This window comes from Tachypleus tridentatus, chromosome 1, assembly GCF_004210375.1.
Source record: "Tachypleus tridentatus isolate NWPU-2018 chromosome 1, ASM421037v1, whole genome shotgun sequence".
NCBI lineage: Eukaryota > Metazoa > Arthropoda > Merostomata > Xiphosura > Limulidae > Tachypleus > Tachypleus tridentatus.
In genome coordinates, this window is record NC_134825.1 from 2,784,055 (window position 1) to 2,804,664 (window position 20,610).

General features: G+C 34.7%; 2 protein-coding genes across 8 annotated transcripts in view; both read left to right on the forward strand.

The window, feature by feature from the left end:
• Window positions 1–7,682, forward strand: part of LOC143233863 (N-acetylglucosamine-1-phosphotransferase subunits alpha/beta-like) — a 97,079-nt gene extending 89,397 nt beyond the window's left edge. The window contains exons 6-8 of the mRNA XM_076470673.1: window positions 1,761–1,892; window positions 2,724–2,893; window positions 6,621–7,682. Of these exons, the coding sequence (XP_076326788.1) occupies window positions 1,761–1,892; window positions 2,724–2,893; window positions 6,621–6,630 (312 nt within the window). The 3' untranslated portion in view covers window positions 6,631–7,682. The remainder of the gene's footprint in view (window positions 1–1,760; window positions 1,893–2,723; window positions 2,894–6,620) is intronic.
• The window catches only part of LOC143230520 (patatin-like phospholipase domain-containing protein 2), a 211,467-nt gene that overhangs the window by 119,329 nt on the left and 71,528 nt on the right, over window positions 1–20,610 (forward strand). The window lies entirely within an intron of this gene.

The window sequence follows — 20,610 nt, forward strand, 5'->3', positions numbered from 1 at the left end:
ATTTCACAAACAGTATTTCAACAGAAATTTTGAAACTAATACACTGTTGCAACATGTCATGTCATTGGATGATTCTTTTAAATTGGTAAAAATAATGTGAAGTCCAGCCTAATCAGTGATGACGAGAAACCCACTTGTTGAGAAATTTATATGCAAAAACGGCTCGTTTGGGCTGAGAAAACACTTTACATAGAAGAGCGAACAACGTTTGACCTTCTTCAGTCATCGTCAGGTTCACAAAGAAAGAAGTACGGAAGCTGACCACATGTTTGAAAGGGTTGTGTAACTGTGTGTCAAATGTAGAGGCGGTATTAGATGTTTGAATATATAATTTTATTTATTATATTAATATAGGTATAAAGCCGTTCCTTTATATTGGTTTATTTTGGGTTTAAGTTGTTGTATAAGTAAGGCTTCTTTAATTTTACGTTTGTTTATGTTTGTTTCTTTATTTAGTATTTGAGTGTTTTCTATGGTTATGTTGTGTTTATTTGACTTGCAGTGTTCGAAAACGTGTGAAGGTGACTTTTATATTGGAGAAACAAGTAGAAAAATGGAAACCAGATTCAAAGAACATAAAGTCACCTTCACACGTTTTGAACACTGCAAGTCAAATAAACACAACATAACCATAGAAAACACTCAAATACTAAATAAAGAAACAAACATAAACAAACGTAAAATTAAAGAAGCCTTACTTATACAACAACTTAAACCCAAAATAAACCAATATAAAGGAACGCCTTTATACCTATATTAATATAATAAATAAAATTATATATTCAAACATCTAATACCGCCTCTACATTTCACACACAGTTACACAACCCCTTTCAAACATGTGGTCAGCTTCCGGTCAGTTACCTCTTTCTTTGTGAACCTGACGATGACCGAAGAAGGTCAAACGTTGTTCGCTCTTCTATGTAAAGTGTTTTCTCAGCCCAAACGAGCCGTTTTTGCATATAAATGAAGTCCAGCCTGTATAACAATAGCAAATTAGTTCTTTCTCACTTTTTAATATTGGCTACTATAACATATACACAGTTGTACTAGTATACTTTATTTATTATGGGTGTGATGACAAATTTTAACTGAACAATTTCACAGAGAAATGATTGTGTATCTGAATATATAGATAACCAAAGTTGATCTGTGTATTCCACTAACTCCACAATCACTGAAGCAACTTGTACTAACTTATGAATTCAATGATTGATCAGTGCTTCATACTAAATACCTCACTTAATTCTAGGATGGCCTTTATAAGCTTCTACGTCTAGCATCATTATGATGTTAGAAGCTCTTTTCAGCAAACAACTAAACTGAAACATTAAATGTTACTCTCAAGAGTATACCTAATTTTCTTGTAAACTTGCAGAATTTCTTCATTAATTGATTGATAACAAACATACTGACTCATTGATTAACTGAATCACAAACACATAGATACATTAATTCTTGCTGTCTAACTCACTAATTGAGTAAATGAATAACTTAAAGACCCACTAATTCTGGTACTTATATTGTTTTTTTTAAAGAGTAAATAAAACTTCTAGTACTTACTGAGGCTTTAACTTTCATGAACTTCTAGATTTTGCATCATAATGATTTTCTCCCACTAGGAAACAAATATTTAGATATAAATATTAAAAATATAATTTCGAACAGTACAAGACCCTTTTTTATTCTTTTTACTTCATAGAAGTTTATACAAAATTTAGCTTTATTTATTCAGTACTGTCTCCCTTTCTTGTTTATAGGAACTACGCTATTCACTGAGGTCACTGGAAAAAAATGCTCCATGGATTCGTCAAGTGTATATTATAACAAATGGACAGATACCATACTGGCTGAACTTGGACAATCCACGAATATCAGTAGTTACTCATGAGGTAAGTATGAAAGAAGTCTATATTTACTCAAATTATTTGGGTTAGTTTCTCTTTTTTTAATTTAAACATAATTAAATCATGAGCTTGGATAAGTCTGTAATAGATGAACATTTGGATTATGTGTTTATGTCTATTGGCCTGGCATGGCCAGGTGGTTAAAGCAGTCAACTTGTAACACAAGGGTCACGGTTCAAATCCCTGTCACACCAAACATGCTTGCTCTTTCAGCTGTGGAGACATTAAAATGTGATGGTCAATCCAATTCGTTATTCATTAGTAAGAGTAGCCCAAGAGTTGGCAGTGGATGATGATGACTAGGTGACTTTTCTCTAGTCCTACACTGATAAATTAAGGACGGCTAGTGCAGATAGCCCTCATGTAGTTTTGTGCAAAATTCAAAACAAAACAATTTACATCTGTTAAATAACTGGTATTTTCAGTATGCCTGAACATCAGCACTAAACAGTTGATTGTTTAATGTATGTATATCAATACTAAACAGGCTTTTTATTATGTTTGAATCCTTAACAGTTAGTTTGTTAATGTAGGTCTGAATACATTTACTAAACAGTTATTTTTTTTGCTGTATATCATACTAAACAGTTGTCTTGTTTTGTTCTTAGTTCTTTTATTAAACAGTTAATGATTTATTGTATGTCTGGATAACATTTGATTTTGAAACTTTGAGAATACTTTAAATTGATAAGTTTCAGCTGGGTTATTTGCAGTATTTTTGCTTAATTACCCTAGGATAATAGATGACATAGTTAAGTGACTGGGTTTATTAAATATATGGGATTTACTAAATATTTTTTAAATAAATATTTTCAGGAAATTTTTCCAAACAAAAGTCATCTACCATCTTACAGTTCCCCAGCCATTGAAACTCATTTGCATAGAATACCAGGGATTTCAAAGAAGTTTATTTATTTAAATGATGATGTCATGTTTGGAAAAGAAGTTTGGCCAGAAGATTTTATACACATTCTAAGGGCCAGAAGGTGAAGTAGATGCCATGTTTGATGAGAGACTTGCATTAGTGAAAATGAATACATTTTAATGAAGTTAAGTAAACAAAATTATGAAGGACTGCATTAAAAATAGTAAAGCTAAATCTCTGACTAATTATATTAGTTTGTTATAACTTAAAAACAAGCCGAAACAAGAATAAATTGAACAAAAAATGCTGTACTAATTGAAAAGATCCCAGGGTACAAGTTATAATGTGGGATTATAAAATGTACCCTAGGTTTTGGAGATGACTGTGGAAGTAGAACCCACATTGTGGTGGTTATACACTGTCTATCAATCTTAACTTCCATTTGCTAGTCTCACATAAGAAAATAAAGTAGCAATAGATATAGAAATAAGGAGAGCAAGATGTGGGTGCTCAAGCCCACAACGTCTTGCATCTGTACCTCCTTTACTGCCAGAAGACAGTTGTGGGAAGGTGACTGCTCTCCCAAGTAAAGAAGAAAAAAAAATTGAAATAAAAATAAGAAAAATAATGTACTACCATTTGGGGGTAAGTAAGTTGAAAACTTGCCTCTTGAAGTTAGCATTCCAATATGGTAGAAAGGCACTAATTGACAGCACAGCAAACAAACTATACCAGCATGAAGCGTCTCATCCAGCTATCCAAATAAGCTATTATAGCTCCCAAACACCACCCATTCACCAAGTCTACTGTGACTATCATGTTCTAAACAAGCATTTGTATGTGGTAAGGTGCACATCTCCATAAAGTAGTGCCATGTTGTTAAATGATGTTATTCATAATTAAAAAATTCTAATATAGTTATCTTAACACCCTTTTACCTGTGTTAAGATAACTATATTAGAGATTGTTAATGAAGACCCCAATAAATTTCAACAGGAGAACTTCTACATTTTGAAACTAAGAACATCATATCATTATAGATTAAGATTTTAATAATTCTACTGGTTTTAATTTGAGTAACGATTATTGTGTTACTGATTTCTTTCATAAAACTAGAGGTAAAGAAAATTAATAAATTAAAATGGGTTAAGTTTGTTTTTACATTTTGAACTTATTTAGATAAGTTTTTATACTAACATTAGTATATATGTAAGTTTTTATACTAACATTAGTATATATGTAAGTTTTTATACTAACATTAGTATATATGTAAGTTTTCAAACTAACATTAGTATATATGTAAGTTCTTATACTAACACATTAGTATATATGTAAGTTTTTATACTAACACATTAGTATATATGTAAGTTTTTATATAATAAACTTTATTCTAAACAAAATTCTTGCATAGATTTACCATCTCTTTATGCTATTCCCAAACTACGTAACACTCCAATTAAATTTAGATTTATTTCTAATTCAATAAGAATAATTATCAAACAACAAGCTATATTATTAAATAAATTACTTAATATCTTACTTGATAAAATAAAAAATGAGTTTCTTCCTGTTTTTCCTCTGTACCAAAGCTATGAAATCTTCATTTGAGACAAAAACAACTTTTATGTAATTTTTTTCAAATTTGTACACTAATAGATTTTTTCAAACTACAATTAGGAGTGCCATCTAGTCTAACTGTGAACCAAATGCAGAGATAATTAAAAACACTGATATTTTTTGTGCATGCCTATGCTAAGTTATGAACTGTCAGTGTAACAGTTTTACTACTGCTTCACTTAAGAGTGAAAGTGGGCTATTTTTCATTTTTGACATTTAGATTAAAGATGTCTGATTTAGAACAACAAAGCTGTAAGGTAAGGACGTGCATATATATAAGTATTAATTAGATCATGCAAACTAAATTAGCAGTTTCTAGCTCAAGTTTTCAAAATAACCGTACTGGTGGACAGTTGTTCATTGGCTTTCAGAATAACCGTACTGGTGGACAGTTGTTCATTGGATTTCATAATAACCGTACTGGTGGACAGTTGTTCATTGGCAGTTCATAATAACCGTACTGGTGGAGAGTTGTTCATTGGCAGTTCATAATAACCGTACTGGTGGAGAGTTGTTCATTGGCAGTTCATAATAACTGTACTGGTGGACAGTTGTTCATTGGCAGTTCATTGCCAAATTTTCAGACAAGTTTTATAAAATTATTCTAATTAAAGAATGTTTGTTTTTTATGTAATGTGATATTTACTGAAGCAATTAGTATAAATAATTATGCTTGATATGGCTGTTCTTATTGCATGTGTGTGATGATATTAAACTGTTAATCTAGACTCTGTGGTGTTACTATAAAAGAAACTATTAACACTGCATGGTGGAGGAAAATCTACTGCCATATATATTTTAAAGAATCTGGTTTGTTCTGTAAAGCAAAGGTTTATTCTAAATAATAGGGTTGTAATCTTAAAACTAATGTAGATGACTACTAAGTGTAGTGACTTAAAGGAATAAAACTGAAATTAGTAGCCAAACTGGTACCTACACATGTAGCATTGATAAGAACTTTGCAACAAGTATTCATTTATTAGTGAACTAGACTTTTTCTTTTAACCAACAATCCTGTTCCAATTTTAACAGGTGTAAACTCCTGTACAGTGTATACTGGTGTTATCTCATAAGTATACAAGTATTATCTCTTGTTCATTATGTTACTGTTTTCTTGAATAAGTATACAGGTGTGATCTCCTGCACAGTGTACACTGGTGTTATCATTCATGTAACTGTACTAGTGTCATCTCCTGTATAGTGTACACTGGTGTTATCATTCATGTAACTGTACTAGTGTCATCTCCTGTATAGTGTACACTGGTGTTATCATTCATGTAACTGTACTAGTGTCATCTCCTGTATAGTGTACACTGGTGTTATCATTCATGTAACTGTACTAGTGTTATCTCCTGTATAGTGTACACTGGTGTTATCATTCATGTAACTGTACTAGTGTCATCTCCTGTATAGTGTACACTGGTGTTATCATTCATGTAACTGTACTAGTGTCATCTCCTGTATAGTGTACACTGGTGTTATCATTCATGTATCTGTACTAATGTCATCTCCTGTATAGTGTACACTGGTGTTATCATTCACGTAACTGTACTAGTGTCATCTCCTGTATAGTGTACACTAGTGTTATCATTCACGTAACTGTACTAGTGTTATCTCCTGTATAGTGTACACTGGTGTTATCATTCATGTAACTGTACTAGTGTTTTCTCCTGTATAGTGTCCACTGGTGTTATCATTCATATAACTCTTCTAGTGTCATCCCCTGTATAGTGTACATTGGTGTTATCATTCATGTAACTGTACTAGTGTCATCTCCTGTATAGTGTACACTGGTGTTATCATTCATGTAACTGTACTAGTGTCATCTCCTGTATAGTGTACACTAGTGTTATCATTCATGTAACTGTGCTAGTGTCATCTCCTGTATAGTGTACACTGGTGTTATCTCCAGTGTAGTGCACACTGGTGTTATTCACGTAGCTGTACTAGTGTAATCTCAAGTGTAGTGTACGCTGGTGTTATCATTCACGTAACTGTACTAGTGTCATCTCCTGTATAGTGTACACTAGTGTTATCATTCACGTAACTGTACTAGTGTTATCTCCTGTTTAGTGTATACTAGTGTTATCATTCACATAACTGTACTAGTGTTATCTCCTGTATAGTATACACTGGTATTATCTCTTATTTAATTTATAGTAGTGGCACTGCTTTTTGTATAATGCCTGTCAATATTGATTTCTGTTTGGGAACTATTGCGGTATGTGTAGGTGTACCTGACTTGGCCAGTTCCAGACTGTGCAGATGGATGTCCTGTATCATGGATCAAGGATGGTTATTGTGACAGAGCATGTAACAATTCTGCATGTTCATGGGATGGCGGGGATTGTACAAAAGAAAATGTGGAACATCAGCTTGAAAATCACCAAAGTTTGGGGCTTGGAATTCACCAGGATTTCTCTGATGAAGTCGAAAAAAGTATCTCTCCTCATGTTATTTCTGTTGTGTGTTCATTTGTAGTGTAATAGTATATGGTGTACTGTGTTATGTAATGGAATATAATATAATAGATCCATGAGGTTTTAAATATGTATTGCCATGTACAAAAGTAAATTGTTCTAAACTAACAATCTAACTTTTACATCATCATTAATGTTAACATTCTTTTATAAATGTTGACATGCAACAAGATTCAAATTCAATATTTGGGCTTGTGAAGGTAGAGTGTGAGCATTGCTAAAGATCATGGTTAATTAGATATTTTTGTTATAAACATAGGAGGATTACAAATTGTACATGTTAATGAAGTCATTGTTCTACTTTTTATTAATTTTAGTTCACAACACAACATCCACTGTCTTTGTTATTAATGCCTTTATCTGTCTTGCTTTAAATATGTGATATACATTATGTGGATTAACCCTTTTGCAACGGGCTTGATATTGATACACCTGAATTCATATACACTTTTACACTATAACTTTTGATACAGCATGTATGTTCAAAAATTTGGTAGACTTTTAGTAAAGATTACAAGTATTTTGTACACAAAAAATCAGATTTTCTAATGAAATATTTTTATTAAAGATTTGTTTGTTAAAACAGCATCTGTTTGGTAACCAGTCTCATTGCAAAGTGATTTCATGTAATTATTAAGAAACTATTCTTCATCCCAGAAATCTCAAATATTAGCGTAATTTCTAAAACTTCCTAAATTTCAAACATTCATTTTCAGTAAGACGTATATTTTGTTATTTTCTCTACCATATGTAGGGTCTGTCAACTGACTGACCTTGTAACCATCATAAAAAATAAAAGATTTTTCATGCCAATATGACTACATATTATAACATGAAAATACAAATGTTTAGTCTGAGTAACTTAAGTCTCATAACAGTACACATGATATAAAGTGGCCTGGTTTTGGCTGTGTTTAGTAGACTCGTATTTTGTATTATCCAGTAACATTTAAATTATTAAATGTTATAAATGTATTTAATTATTACATTTAGAAATAATTTATGATTATTTTTTTTAAATATAGAAGTAAACCAAACAATTATCTCTTCTGAGATATTTGTACTTGGTTGTTACTGGACATAGGTTATTAAGTCTTAAAATTTTGCATGTGGAGCATATGAAACAAATTTTTTTTAGGTTTTATGAATGCAGTTTAACAATAAAAAAATCATAAATAATTACACTGATACCATGTAATTCCGCAATAATTTATTAAGCTTACTAACTAAGCTGTATTTGTCTAAAAAAGGTATGAAACTTTGAGCAGACTAAAGACATAACCTACATCCTTGAATCCTTGGATCAAAAGTATATGTTAGCTTTTTCACAGATTAAGAAAACTGCTAAGGGATATTCTGGACTATTGATTGGTTATTCACATATCATATATTGAGCTAAATGTACATAAGACACCGTTTCACAAAATAGAGATGAATGGACTATTGTGTTTGAGTAAGAACGTAAACCATGTCTTGGCAAAATAAAAAATGATGTGGGGTTCTTATTTTATATCCTAGCTTGCAGTATTGGTAATTTGAGTTCCTAATTTTGACAAAACTATAGTCTTAGTATTTTAACGTCACAAAATCTAATTTTAACCAGTGTTGCATTCAACATACCAAGTGACTCACTAATATCTATATTCAAATGTGTTCTCTTTGTATTTACTTTCAAATTAAGAATTTAACTTGTATATATTATTACAATGTGAATTAGAATATACGCTTTGATACAAAACGTATTGACGTAAATTCATAAAATAGTAGTTGAATAAAACTTTGAATGCTACTCCTCAAATGCGATGGCATGGGCTTTGACTTGTAGCCCATCATGAAAGGGTTAATAAAAGCACTGTTGAATGTTTGAGTTAAGTTTACTGTGATATGGATATTTTCTGAATCAATAATGTTTCAGTTTTGTTGTCTTGCTTTAGCACAAGAACCATGATGGACATCAATTTGGGAGCTTTCACATTTAAAATTTAAATGTCTTTGTGTATATGAAAGATATGCTATTGTTTGTAAATTAATTTTGCTAAATCTGTGCAAGTGCACTGTAACGCATAAAATATATTGTTTATACCTACAACTGCCAAGGATCTGTCTGCTTGACTGTTGTTTACAATACATTAATTTATTTAATATAACATATACTTTGTTTTTTATTGCAAATAGCCTATATATCAGTATAGATGTCTGTTGTTATTTCCGTCTCCAGCTGGGATCTTATCTCTTTGATTATATCTTTAAATCTTAAAGATTAGATGCCTGTCAGCTGTAATGTTAGAAATTTCAATGAAAACTGCTGTCTGCTTGTCTAAGTATATCATAACATAGCTTACTTATAATGATAGAAATTCCTTAAAGTGTTGTCTGCTTGTCTGAGTATATCATAACATAGCTTACTTATAATGATAGAAATTCCTTAAAGTGTTGTCTGCTTGTCTGAGTATATCATAACATAGCTTACTTATAATGATAGAAATTCCTTAAAGTGTTGTCTGCTTGTCTAAGTATATCATAACATAGCTTACTTATAATGATAGAAATTCCTTAAAGTGTTGTCTGCTTGTCTGAGTATATCATAACATAGCTTACTTATAATGATAGAAATTCCTTAAAGTGTTGTCTGCTTGTCTGAGTATATCATAACATAGCTTACTTATAATGATAGAAATTCCTTAAACTGCTGTCTGCTTGTCTGAGTATATCATAACATAGCCTACTAATAATGATAGAAATTCTTTAAAGTGTTGTCTGCTTGTCTGAGTATATCATAACATAGCCTTCTTATAATGATAAAAATTCCTTAAAGTGTTGTCTGCTTGTCTGAGTATATCATAACATAGCTTACTTATAATGATAGAAATTCCTTAAAGTGTTGTCTGCTTGTCTGAGTATATCATAACATAGCTTACTTATAATCCTGTCATTTCCTGTCTGCTTGTATTCTTAAGACAGTTGTTATGGGTGTTAAAACTTTAATTAAAATAAAGTACAGAACAACATTTCAACCTTTTTAGGTCACCTTCAGGTTAATGGGTTTCTCATCACAAATGTCTGCTTGTCAGTTGATTTGAATATATACAGTTACAGAAAATTGATAGAAGCTCAAAATTTTAGAATATGTCTAAAAAAGATGACTGTTCATTCAACAGCTGACAGAAATGCTCACAACTTTGTCAGGATGTGAGTGATCATGAAAGTGGTGAGATTTTGATTTATGAAACAGTCCTGCCACTACCACCACAACAACTCTGGATGCAGAACAGGCAACAGCAGAAGCAGCAGTCTTGGACAATCTTGTATGGGACCAACCGATCTACCTGTGTTATCTCCTGCATCAGCAGTGCCAGCCACTTTGTCCAGTCAGTACCAACCACAATGATTCTATATGGATCACCAGTGCAAGCTGGCAAACAGGAGATTGGGGTGGATTGGACAATTTTGGGAGTTATGGATCCAGATGTTGAGGCTGTAGAAAGGGCTGCACAAAAAGAAAGTACAGGTCTTACACAATATACGAAACACAACATTGGTGGTCTTCTCAGTGCTTTTCACTTATTGGTTGATATGCTGCACTATGCCCTATGAGGTACTGAAGCTGGGGCATGTTTGGTGAAAAGGGATGATCTCTGGAAAATATCACTGGAGAAATTGTAAGCATATATTGTACTTGGAATCAGAAATGGAGAATGGGTTCATTGAAAACAGAATTGTATGTTATAAGTCTTGAGTAGACATCACTGTGGATGAGTATGGGTCACTGGACATAGTATGTTGCAAATCAAAAAAAAAAAATGGAATAAAGATTTGGCTGACGAGCCATTGTCTCAAAATAAATACTGCATGGTTTCTCTGTCTGAGGAAAGATGATACTTTCTTAGCTAGTTAGAAACTATCAAAACAGTGGTACTGATGGTGCCATACTTAAGAGAAAGAAGGAATATGAATACAGATGGTTTTTTTCTGCAACTTTTTTGAAGTAAAAAATAAAAATACTTTAGTTAAAACACTGGACAAATTGAGAAGAAAGCTTCCACCTTCTGTGCTAAACTTTTGACCAGTGCTGTACATTAGTACAATTTTGAAACATAGTGACTTTTCTTTGGTGACTGCTTATAAGTGAATGCTGTATCAGTTGGTACTGACACTACTGAGAAAAACATAGACTGTTCTTTTATGCAGCTGGACAAAATATGAAGTGGATGTTGCAGACCAGATGACACTTGACAGTACTCAATACAAGCTTGACCAGTTGTTCTTGCAGGAGAATGTTTTTCCTGATGCCTGGCACCAAGCTATTATTTTACCTTTCTCTAAGCCAGGGAAACATCTCAAGATTCCTTCAAACTACCGTCCAATTGCTTTAACGAGCTGTCTCTGTAAGGCCTTATAAAGGATGGTTAATGCTCATCTTGTTTGGTTCCTCGAATCAAACAACCTCCTCTCGCCCACCCAGTGTGGTTCCGATGACAGCATTCCACCACAGACCACCTAATTCAACTTGAAACATCAATCAGAGAAGCCTTTCTCAAATCATCTTGTATCAATATTCTTTGACATTGAGAAGGCTTATGACACAACATGGAGGTATGGCGTTTTGCGAGACCATACATATGGGTTACGTGGCCATTAACCCATGTTTATTAAAAAACCTTTTTAATGGACAGGAGATTCCAAGTTTGTGTGGGTTCGACACTTTCCCGTTCTTTTGTACAGGAACTTGGAGTCCCTTATTGCTGTGTTTTGAGTGTCACACTTTTCAGTATAAAGATAAATGCCATCACTGAACAACTCACTCTCACTATTGCGAATGGGCTGTATGTCGACGACTTTCACATTTCATGTCAGTCGTCGAACATGAGCTATATTGAGCGGCAACTACAAACTGCCCTCAATCGTGTACTGAAGTGGACTATGGCGAACGGCTCTAATTTCTCTCTCTCTAAAACCGCTTGCATGCACTTTTGCTGCCAACAGGGTATTCACCCTGATCCTGAACTTCATATTGGTGAAGTTTCACTGCCAGTGGTCCCTGAGACCAAGTTCTTGGGGCTTATCTTTGACCATAAGCTGACCGTTATACCACACTTAAAGCAGCTTTGGGTCAAATGCACAAGAGCACTGAACATCCTCCGTGTCCTCTCTACTACCAGTTTGGGAGCAGATCGATGTTCCTTGTTAAAGGTATATCGTGCTCTTATTCGATCAAAACTCGACTATGGATCAATGGTCTATGGCTCTGCCAGAGCTTTAAAGATGCTAGACCCCATTCATCACCAAGGACTTTGACTCTGCACTGGGGCTTTCCGCACCTCTCCAGTTCAAAGCTTATACGTTGAATCTCATGAACCTTCTCTGCACCTTCACCGTTTGCAACTATCTTTACTATATTCTTTGAAACTTCATTCCTTACCAAAGCATCCCACCTGGGGGTGATGCTTTTCTCTCTTGGTAGGCCATACTTTTTCAGAACAGATGATCTGCCATTGCTCCTTTTGGCCTTCGCATCCAGACGCAATTGGATGAATTTGGTCTGTCCTTGGATAACATTGCAGAATCCACACATCAGCCCATCCCACCATGGCTTATTACAGCCCCCAAATGTGACCTTTCTTTCAGTCATCTGAAAAAGGCAGATACTCCAGATTGGAAGTACCGTCTTTTATTTAATGAACATTTTTCAAACAATTATTCCATTCCCTATTATACAGATGGTTCCAAATCAGGTAATTCAGTGGGCTCTGCTATGGTTTGCTGCGGTTCGGTGGTTGGGCGCAGAATCCCCTCTACAGCTTCTGTGTTCACTGCTGAACTGTATGCCATATCTCTTGCCCTGGATCATATTGAAGCTGATCAGTACTCCAACTGCACTATTTATACTGACTCGCTTAGTTCTATACTGGCTCTGGAATTGCTACACGTTGGCTCACATCCTGTTCTCACCGATACTCAAAACCGACTGGCCCATTTCTCATTAACTGCTACTTCAATCCAGTTTTTCTGGATACCAGGCCATTTTGGTATTCGTGGGAACGAGCTTGCAGACACAGCAGCTAAATGTATCTGCTCCGGCATTATCACCACTGTGCCTATTCCATACATGGACTATGGTCTTGTACTCAAGGCTTGGATCCGTGCCAGCTGGCAGTCCACTTGGAGTGAGCAACGCACAACAAGCTTTTTCAAATAAAACCCTATATTGGGCTTTGGCCATCTAGCTTCTGTAAGGTTCGGAAGGAGGAAGTTGTTCTAACTAGACTACATATTGGTCACAGTTTTTTAACTCATTGTTTTCTTTATGGCCATAACATTAAATAACGCAACACCAGGACTGGAAAGGCCAACTTAAAGTGACTAACGCTGCTGTTTGAACTACCCGTTAGTCATCCTGGTCACTTGTTATTCCAGTTTTGCTGCATGTCTTTTAAACTTTTATTACTTTACCCTTTGGTACTGGCCATAATGACATATAACCCGGAACCAGGACTGGAAAGGCCAACTTCAGGTGATTGACGGTGGTTCTTGAACTTACCTGTTAGTCTTCCTGGCGGGTTATGATCATTACCATTTTGCTAGAGTAAATCTTTTACAACTTTAAGACTGGATGTCAACATTGGTTTTTTTACACCATTTTCTGTTTTAATTGCTGTTTTGTTTTTTTACCTTCGTTTACTTTTACAAATTTTACTACATTTACTTTACTTTTACCTTTTACTGGATATTTGGCTACTCGTTATTACGATTTTGCTATATGTCTTTTAAAACTTCTATTATTTTACCTTTTGATAATGGCTGCTATGACACATAACCCAGAACCAGGACTGAAAGGCCAACTTCAGGTGACTGACAGTGGTTCTTGAACTTACCTGTTAGTCTTCCTGGTGGGTTATGATCATTACCATTGTGCTACAGAAAGTCCTTTACAACTTCTCTTACTCTGCTTTCTCTCTTAACATTGTAGACTAGGTGTCAACATTGGTTTTATGCTTTTTCTGTTTTTCAATGATGTTTTGTTTTACCTTCATTTCCTTTTATGTATTTTACTACATTTACTTTATTTTTTACCTTTTACCGGATGTTTTAGCGAGATAGCCTAGCTGCTTTGTGCCATAAAACACTAAATCAATCAATTGACCAGTTGTATTTTATAATACCCCACACTTGCCAGCCATCAATTAATTTTGTACAAGGAATACACTGGAGAAAATGTAAAGGATTTTGTCTTGAAACTAGCTTCACAGCTCTAACAAAAACATGTTTGAAAAACTGCAAAGCACCTAGTACATCAGCCTGAATCTGGTGCTGCATCCGGTAAAATACACAAAAGAAAACAATACCATATCACTAAATGCTGAGAAAACAGAACCTCAGCCATGTGAGAGAGACTTGTTTGAAGTAAATGCACAGTGAAAGGTGAAGAGAATTTCACCTGCATGGATTATGAAACTTCGGCTAGTTTATGATGGAAGTCATATACTTTTCTTTACTGTTTAGAATCTACCTGTTTGTTTTTAGTATATATGTATAGCTGTTTATACCTGCTTACTAGTTTGTTTTATGTTTATTAATCTATTTTAATTCTTGTTGGTTTTATTCAGTTATTCATTTAATACAATGTTACCGTTACATTTGGTTTGATGTTTCAAAATAAAACCTGCCAGGTTTTGTATGTGGGCTAAGGATTCTTCTGTAGCAGGTACCTGTGGCTTGTTGATAATACAAATTGAATGGACAACACACAATCCACTAGTTTTAAAATAATATATTCAAAAGTCAAACTTGCATATAAAAAAATTTTTTATATTCCAGTTATATGTAATACTCTAAATAAATCTTTTTCTTGTCAAAAGTTCACACAGGCTGATTGAATTATTTTAGAATCCAACTGAAAAACAAATTATTTTTCAGTACACTTTCTTACCACAGAGTCTGTGATAAATTCACTTTCATTACCCTGTGGATTACCATAGTTGTATCCAGAACAGAGTATATTGTAACATAGCTTACTTATAATGATAATTGTCACCTTTAAATCAAAGTCCACACAGTTGAGTTCAATTACTTTAGAACACCCTCTGAAAGGACAAATTATTTTCCTTATCTCTGTCAAATTGTGAAACTTTTTTAAAATATTGTTTATTAGAGCTAAACTAACAATTATACATTCAACTTGACTTTTAGTAACTTTTTGTGACTTACTTAACTTGTTGGTTACCACAGTTGTATTCAGAGCTTCAAATAATTATTTTTTTCATTTTGTTTTCATGAAAAGTGTCTTCCACTGGTACAGCAGTAAGTCTACAGATTCACAATGCTAAAATTAGGGGCTCAATTCTCCTCAGTGAACTCAGCAAATAGCCTGATGTGGCTTTGTTGTAACAAAACAAACAAACAATCATCAAAAGTCCACACAGGCTGGTTCAATTATTTTAGAGTCCGATTGACAAGGTATTATTTTTACTTCCTGTGTTGCTACAATATAGCTGTGAAACATGCTATAGGAATCACCCATTAAGAGTAGTCATTTGCACATGGCTAACTTCACATTTCCTTCCACTAACTAACTAACTAGTCATTTGCACATGGCTAACTTTCACATTTCCTTCCACTAACTAACTTTTTTCTGCCTGCTTGGTCACTTGTATATTTATACACACTCCAACTGAGACCTACAACTTTCTACATACTGTGATTTAACAATACTCAAGTTGGGCAATGAGAAATGTACATAAGGTTCAAATAATGTAACATCAGTTTACACAAACTTTTGGTAGTTGTTATAAAAACTGAATATTAAATTGCAAATGAATTAAAATATAACTCTTGCACTGAACAGTCTTGTTTATCAAACATATGCAGTAATCTGTCTTTCATTTTAATACTTTCATTGTAATGTGTAGCAATCAAAATGATGGCAGATCTATGTATGAGAGAAGCCTTTGTGGTTCAAGTGTTAAATGTCTCTCACATTTCATTTAACAGAGCTGGATACTATCTGTCTTTCTAAATGGTTTGTTTTGTTGTGTTTTTGCAGATAAACTGTTAGCGAACACAACTTTAACACCTTAAGGTTGTTACTTAAAGTCATTGTTTCATGATGTAAATTTTTTTTTCTTTTCAACTGTCTTGCATATTAATTTCTTTCCTTGAACTGAGCTGTCTGTTAACTGTGGCAGTAAGATCTGTGGTCTGATTCTTCTCTTAACTAATACATTTGTTAACTGTGATAATAAGACCTGTGGTCTGGTTCTTTCCTTAATTGAGCCTCTTGTGGATTCCTGTACATGGTGAGGGGATCTCCCAGAGAAGGCTCTGTTCTCTCAGTTAACCTCCATGTGTGGTGACTTATGAAGGGGAGGAGAGGATCCTGGTGATTGAGGGATTTAACCCTAACACACCAATTTGGCACTGAATTCCCATAGATGGGGGGCATTGGGGTGGCTCCCCTAGGGTCAATCAGCTGGTCCACTTGGGCTAGAGTCAGCTAAGTATCAATGTTGCATGTTCTCAATGAGTGTTGTGGACATTGTATCTGATGCTGGTGTTTGGGTATAGTGCTCATGAAACCCTGGCATTGCTGCATTGTCCTTGTTTGGCATGATGGGTAAGGTTAGTGGACACTGAAAAATTCTTTCTTTATTAAGTTTTCCCCAAATAAAAATTGAAATAAAATAAAATTCCATAGGTAACAACCATGTCTTGAAGATTCTGAGCAGCAATCTTCAACATCTGTAACACCTGTACCTCATTTTCTTATACTACATTCTCTTTCAGACAAACCATTAGGGCAAATATCTCCCTTTTTTTATTATTATTCAAAAGGGACTAGAAGGACTTGCTGGCTCTCCAGAGTCATTCAAAAAGCTTTTCTCTGGTGACATATTGGTGGATTCATCCACTCCTAAACACAGTGAACTCTTCTTACATTCAAAGGCAATTGGGGATATATCTATTGAATTTACTCCCCATGCTTGAATTTGTCATGAGGAATTATTGTTGAGAGGGATTTGAAGAACATCCCCAAGTCAGAGATTCTCACTGGTTTCTCCACCCCAAGTGTTTATGCAGTGATGTGTATCTCCACTTACAAAGATGCATTCTACGATGCTGACCAATGTCCTAATTTATACACTTACATCACCATGTCTACCTACCATCATTAAGGCAGGTTATTTTAGTTGCTAGGGTACAGCCATATAATCTGAACCCTCTTAGATGTTTCTGGTGTCAGCAGTTTGGTCCCTCGAAAACATCATGTCGTGGTTCCTTGACGCGGTGTTCATGGTGGTGGCAAGGACCACAATGCTTGAGTGTGAAACAGATTTTCATTGCATTAATTGTAACAACTCTCACCCATCCTACTTTTGTTCTTGCCCTAAACAGAAGAAAGAGAAATACAACATTTGAAAATGATTCAAAACATTTCTTATCCTTAGGTTTGAAAGTTACTGTCCACCACTTCACTTCAGATGTATGCTGCTGCACTTCATTCTACTACTACAGTGGCAGTGCAGATGAATCTCTCTGTACCTCTGAAAGAATTTTTCTCAAGCCATATGAAACATTTTTTTAACTTCCTTCATTAAGAAAGTTGATTAATCAACATCAACACCCATCTCTGTCCTTACCATTCATTCCACCAAGCCTCCAGATTCACTTCTTTTGGTCCCATGTACAGGCATTTCTTCGGGTACATCTTCTTCTCCAGCCTTGAGACAGTAAAACATTTATTTGTTCATGTCCTCAGTTGATGGAATCTTTTAATGACAGAGGCCTGCCCAATCAACCAGGCTATTGTCTTGCCTTTCTCTAAGCCTGAGAAGGATCCCAAGAATCCTTCAAACTACTATGCAGTTGTTTTGGCAAGCTGTCTCTGTAAGACCTTAGAGAGAATGTTTAATTCAAGGAATCAAACAAACCTCTAAATGTAGGTTTCGACAAAAGTGCTCCACTGTGGACCACCTGATTCAATTTGAAATATTGATCAGAGAAACAACATCTTGTATCAATATTGTTCGACCTAGAAAAGTCCTATGATACCATATGGAACTATTGCATTTTGTGATCTCCATTGAAATGGGTTATGTGGCCATTTGCTCATTTTATTCAAACTTTTTAGTGGGCAGGTGATTCAAGTTCAAGTGGTTTGACATTTTCCTACAGGAACTTGCAGTCCATTATGACTGTGTTTTTGAGTGTCACACATTTTAATATAAAGGTTAATGCCTTCACTGAACAACTGAACTGTTGTAAATGGGCTCTATGTCAGTGACTGACAGGAGATGTGAGAGTCATCGAACATGAGATTTATTGAGAGGCAGCTACAAACAGCTCTCAGTCATTTACTGAAGTGAACAACAACAAATGGTTTGTACTTCTCTCTGTCTCTTTAAAATTATTTGCATGCACTTTGCAACCAGTGGGGTATTCGCTTGATCCTGAACTTTGTGTTGGTGAAGTTGTGCCTCCTATGGTCCCTGAGATAAAGTTATTGGGGCTTAACTCTGACTGTAAGCTGACCTTTACACCACACATGTAGCAGCTATAAGTCAAATATACATCCTGCATGTCCTCTCTTCCACCACTTAGGAGAGGATCAATGTTCTATGCTAAAGATATACCATGCTCTTATTTGCCAGGACCTTGGCCTTGAAGATGCCATTATCAGGGACTTCAGCTCTGCATGGGGGCTGCACTTCCCCATTCAGAGCTTATACACAGAGTCTCATGAACCTCCTCTATGCCTCTGCCATTCTAACTGTCTTTACTGTATGTCAGAACTTCAATCCTTATGATGGAATCGTGTTTTGTTTTCTCAGTGGGATATGCTTTTTCAGAACAGACAATCTGCCATTGTTCCTTTGGCTTTTGTATCCAGACACACTTGGATGAATTGGGTCTTTCCTTGGATAATATTGCTGTATCCACTGGTCAGCTCATCCAACCATGGTTTATTACAATCCCCAAATGTGATCTCTCTTTAAGTCACCTGAGAAAAGAGAATATTCCTAATTGTAAGTAGCATCTTTCATTTACTGAATACCTTTGAACAATCCTTCCATTCCCATTTATACAGATAGTTTGAAATCAGGTGACTGCATGGGCTCTGCCATGGTTTGGTGGTTGTACACAGAATACCCTCTTCAGTTTCTGTGTGCACTGACAAACTGTATGTCTTTTTCTTTTGCCCTGGATAACATAGAAGCTAAGCAGTACTAAAATTGTACTATTTATACTGGCTTGCTTAGTTCTCTACTGGTTCTGGAATCTCTTCATGTTAGTTCTCACCTTGTTCTCGATGATATCAAAACTGACTGGCCCATTTCTCTTTAACATCTCCCTTCTATCCAGTTCTTCTGGATACCAGGCCATGTTGTTATTTGCAGGAACAAGCTCGCCAACACTGCAGCTAAATCTGTCTTCTTTGGTGCTATCACTGCTGTGCATGTTTCATAATGGACTATGGTCCTGTATTCAAGGCTTGGTTCTGTGCTAGTTGGCAGTTGATTTGGAGTGAGCAATGTGATAACAAGCTTTTTCACGAAAATCCCTATTGGACACTGGCTGTCTTGTTTCCATAAGGAAGTTGTCCTAACTAGACTATGCATTGGTCAGTTCTTTAACTTGTCACTTATTTTATCTGAGACTGTTGTACCAATCTGTGGTCTGTGTGACACTCAGATCACAATAGCCCATGTTTTACTGTCTTGCCGTTATGACTCTCAACAATGGCACCATTTTTAGACATGTTTTGTCCCAAAATTTATCCATAACATTAGACATGCCATTGGCAATGGTGACACTGCCCACCTTAAAAATGTTTTTAGTTTTTTAAGGGCCATTGGCCTTTTAACACAATTTAGTTTTAACTTCATAAATTAGACTTTGTTTTTTAACACAATTTCTTTTACGAATTAAAGTAAAATTAGTTCTATACAAAGTTAGAAAATGGCCATGACATCAAATAACTCAACCAGGACTGGAAAGGCCAACCGTGGTGACTAATGGTGATGTTTGAACTTGCCTGTTAGTCATCTTGGCGAGTTATAATAATTAAAATTATGCTACAGGAATCGTTTATAACTTGTGTTACATTATTTTTCTCTAATGCTGTAAACTAGATTTAAAATTGATTTAATGTTATTTATGTTTTTAATTCAAAACTAAACTTTTTTTAAAATGATTTCTTTTTTATGAATTTTAATAATTTTATTTTACTTTTAATTTTTTTTCCAGTTGTTTGGTGCAGATAGCTTTGTTCCATAAAATGCCAACCAATCAACCCTTAGCTGAGATACATTTGTTAACTGTGGTAGTAAACTTGTGGTCTGGTTCTTCCTTAACTGAGATACAGTTAATTATGGTAGTAAAACTTGTGTTCTCTGGTCTGATTCGCCCTTTACTGAGATATATTTATTAACTGTGGTAGGAAGATGTGGTTTGATTCATCCGCTAACTGAGATATATCTAAGCTAACTGTGGTAGTAAAACCTGCTGTTTGATTTTTCCTTAGAACTGACATATATTTGTTAACTGTGGGAATAAAACTTATGGTCTGGTTTTTCCCTTAACTGATTGACACTTGTTAACTGTGTTATTAAAATAATCTATAACCCCTGTTTAAGCACTCATTAAAAAAATGTATTTTTTATAGCTATATCCAAGTAACCACTATATGTTTTCTGAAACTGTTGTTTCTTTACAGTGTATTGTAATGCTGGATGTGTTAACCAGT